Source organism: Bison bison, unplaced genomic scaffold (genome assembly GCF_000754665.1).
Source record: "Bison bison bison isolate TAMUID 2011002044 unplaced genomic scaffold, Bison_UMD1.0 scf7180017846431, whole genome shotgun sequence".
Taxonomy (NCBI): domain Eukaryota; kingdom Metazoa; phylum Chordata; class Mammalia; order Artiodactyla; family Bovidae; genus Bison; species Bison bison.
Window position 1 is genome coordinate 3,188 of NW_011477004.1, and position 3,499 is coordinate 6,686.

General features: G+C 38.2%; 1 protein-coding gene across 1 annotated transcript; it reads right to left on the reverse strand.

The window, feature by feature from the left end:
- Window positions 1–1,550: 1,550 nt before the first annotated feature.
- Window positions 1,551–2,561, reverse strand: LOC104988390 (vomeronasal type-1 receptor 4-like). The gene has a single exon (XM_010839696.1). The coding sequence runs from the start codon at window positions 2,490–2,492 to the stop codon at window positions 1,551–1,553; it is 942 nt and encodes a 313-aa protein (XP_010837998.1). The 5' UTR covers window positions 2,493–2,561.
- Between the last annotated feature and the right edge of the window lie 938 nt (window positions 2,562–3,499).

Genomic DNA, 3,499 nt, shown 5'->3' on the forward strand with positions numbered 1-3,499 from the left:
TTGATTTCAGACTATACTACAGAGCTACCGTCACCAAAACAGTATCAAACTGGCACAAAAATAGACACATAAATAATTGGAATAGAATAGAGAGGCCAGAAATAAACCCACGTGCTATTGGTCAATTAATCTATGACAAATAAGCCCTACCACTGAGAGCTGGTGGGCCTCACTCTTGAGGATGTTCTCCTCCCAGGACCTTCTCTCCTCCCTCTCCACGCTTGTTATAAAGACCTTAACACACCTCCTTTGTGAATGAGTACGAAACAGACTCAGACCAAATCTCACCATGCAAACATGGATGGAATAATATATAATGGAGGTATATATAATATATAATGGAGAAAACGTAGTTTCTTCAAAAGTGGTGCTGGGGAAACTCGACAGCTATGTACACATAAGACAATAAAATTATTTCAATATTTTGTACACTTTAAATTCACATAATGCTATATATCAAATGCATTTTAATTTTAAAAATCAGCTGACATAGTTCATCTATTATTTTAAAAATATTAGAATATTCTTTTGTTTTTGTGTTTCTTTTTGGAAAGTATATTTCACTTCAATCTGTTCATTTCTGCATGAAAGTATTTAAATGTTTTAATCTCAGTTCCAAACAACATATTTCTAATAAGTACTACCACCTCTCTAGGCATGTTATCTGTAAACTCATAATGGACTGACAAAGTCTCTACTGAAGGAGATGTATTTTAAATTCCAACTCCCCACCAGGTCACTCTTTATTCTGTGAGGACATTAACTTGTTCTCTTTCATTAATGACTATTGCAGATGCTAACCCACAATCATGCATACCTTTCTCTTTAAGTTCACGCCTGTATAACTTCTAGGAAACGTACTATAGCGGACTGAAAACTACACACCTGAATAGCTTATAATATGCAGATTGTTTCAAGACTTGATTTTATTATCACATGAATTCTGAACTCATTTTCTGAAAGTATTAGAAAAATTAAACCATATAATTCTTTACAAGATAACTATATGTCATGACAATACTATAACAATTGTTTATTTTCAAGAAGATGTTCAGCATGTCATGTTTACTATTCTCTTGAGATTCAAAATTTTAGCTAGATCTCTGAGGTGAAGCCATAAAGAAGGTTGACCACTGAAGAACTGATTATTTGGACTGTGGTTTTGGGAAAACCCTAGAGAGTCCCTTGGACTGCAAGGAGATCCAACCAGTCAATTCTAAAGGAAATCAATCCTGAATATTCATTAGAAGGACTGATGCTGAGGCTCCAATACTTTGGCCACCTGATGTGAAGAAATGACTCATTAGAAAAGACCCTGAGGCTGGGCAAGATTTAAGGCAGGAAAAGAGGATGACAGAGGAAGAGATGGTTGGATGATATCATCGACTCGATGGACATGAGTCTGAGCAAACTCCAGGAGGTATTGAAGGACAGGGAAGCCTGGTGTTTTGCAGTCCATGGGGTCGCAAAGAGTCAGACATGACTGAATGTCTAAACAACTGAGGTGAATTAATGAATGGTCATCCATACACTTCAGAAATACACCCAATTCACACATTTCTCATAATAGTAGGGGACTTTGTATTCCTTATCCAGGCAAAATAGAGCCTGTGTACATTACAGTCACAGCTCATGAGCAGAAAGGGACTGACAGTTGGGACACACAAAGCCAAGATTACAGTGATGTTCACAAGGAACCAGCTGGGATAATCAAAAAGAGCCATCATGAGTTGAAAGATGGAGGAAAGAGTATAAAAATAGACAAAAGTGCTCACCAGGAGAAGAATGGTTTTGGTAGCTCTGGACTCAGGGGAGAATTTGGTGGGGGTATCAGCCCTACGAATGTGTTGGACACGATGCTTATGTCTGTATGGGATGAAAACCATGAAGCTGCTGGCCCAGAGCATGAGCCCCAAACATAGAACATCAGGGAGTGATAGCAATGCTGCAGACAATGACTGTTGGATTTTGTCATGATGAATAGAAGAACAGTATCCAAAATCCTTCTTGTTTGTGTTGTTTTTGTCATTCCATTTGCCATTTATACGTAGAGGAAAAATGAAATTTACCAGCATTTGCAGGATCCAACACAGGAAAATAGAGGGAACGATGTACTTAGGAGCTTTAACTTTCAGCGCTGCACACCTGGATTTCCAAGGAGTGATCGTGATCACCTGAAAGACACTCAAGAGGCAGATGCTACCGATGGACACTCCCCTCCCCACTCTGTGCAGAAAGAAGAGAAGTTTGCAGCCAAAATCACTGTGGATATGCTTCCACCCAAAGACTGCCATTGTCTGGGGGACCCCTTTACAGAGGAGGACCAAGGAGTTGGCCACAATCAGGTGCTTAAGGATCAAATCCGTGGACCTTAACCTGGAGCCAGTGAAGTGAAGGATGATATGATGGCAAAGGAGTGAGAAATTCCCCAGGACTCCAACCACCGTCTGCATTAAGAAGATAACGCCTATTGTCAAATCAGTGCCGGCCATCCTCCCGGTTCACAGTCACTGATATTTGTCTTGTGAGTTAGAATGTCCTGCATGGGAACATGAGGTGTGGGTTACATGCATCATGTCAGCTGAAATCCAGTATTCTCCATTTACCCTTAGTTCCCACTAAGAAACATTTACTTTATGTTCTTCAGTTACCAGCAGCTTTAAACAGTTGCACATATGATATTTAAAGAGCATTACTATGTAAAATTAAAAGCTGTAGGCTCTACACATGATTATTTCTTCATTCTTCAACAATCTATGAGGCAGGTACTTATGTGATGTTAATGATACAGAGGAGGGTGACATAAGCACAGAGAGGTTGAATATTTGTCAAAATCTGCTCTTAGGACAGAGTGAGGACTTGAAACCCACTGGACTGGTAAAGATAGTGCATTGAACCCCAACTTTGCCAAAAGGTTAGTTAACTGTTCATATAATAATTCAGATATATATTTAGTTTTGTTTTCAGAACTTGTTCTTTGATATTTGACTGCTGCTATTTCATAATTTTTATTAAGACAGGCACTTTGTCTTATAAATGAGGCTTCATGTGTCTTCGTATATGTACATGCACTGCTGCCTGCCAGGAGAATATGGGAGGAGCCTGCCCCAGGACCAGGTAGTGTCATGAAGATGAGGATGGCTCAGAATTAGGATGGAAACAGGAAGTCTTTTGCTTTTATTTCAGAAAAGCAGTTATAATGCAAGTACTCCAGAAATTGTTAAATAATCCCATATAAAGTCATTAACTTGGGACATAAAATAGTCACACATGATGAAGTAGTACAAAAGGAAAAAGTAAATTATTATTATTTTCCAGTGATACATATATCTATTCATTAATAGCAGAGTTAATTGAATATACGGCAATGATTTATACTTTTCAAATGATATTAACATACCGGAGATATATACAAATCAGCACCTGCAAGGGATCTATTCTTATGCATTTTATAAATTAAAGTAAGAGGCATTTAGATTCATATTAAAATACCTTTTAA

Coding starts and splice junctions, on each gene's coding strand:
- LOC104988390 (XM_010839696.1), bottom strand. CDS start 2,492: ATGGCCGGCACTGATTTGACAATAGGCGTTATCTTCTTAATGCAGACG.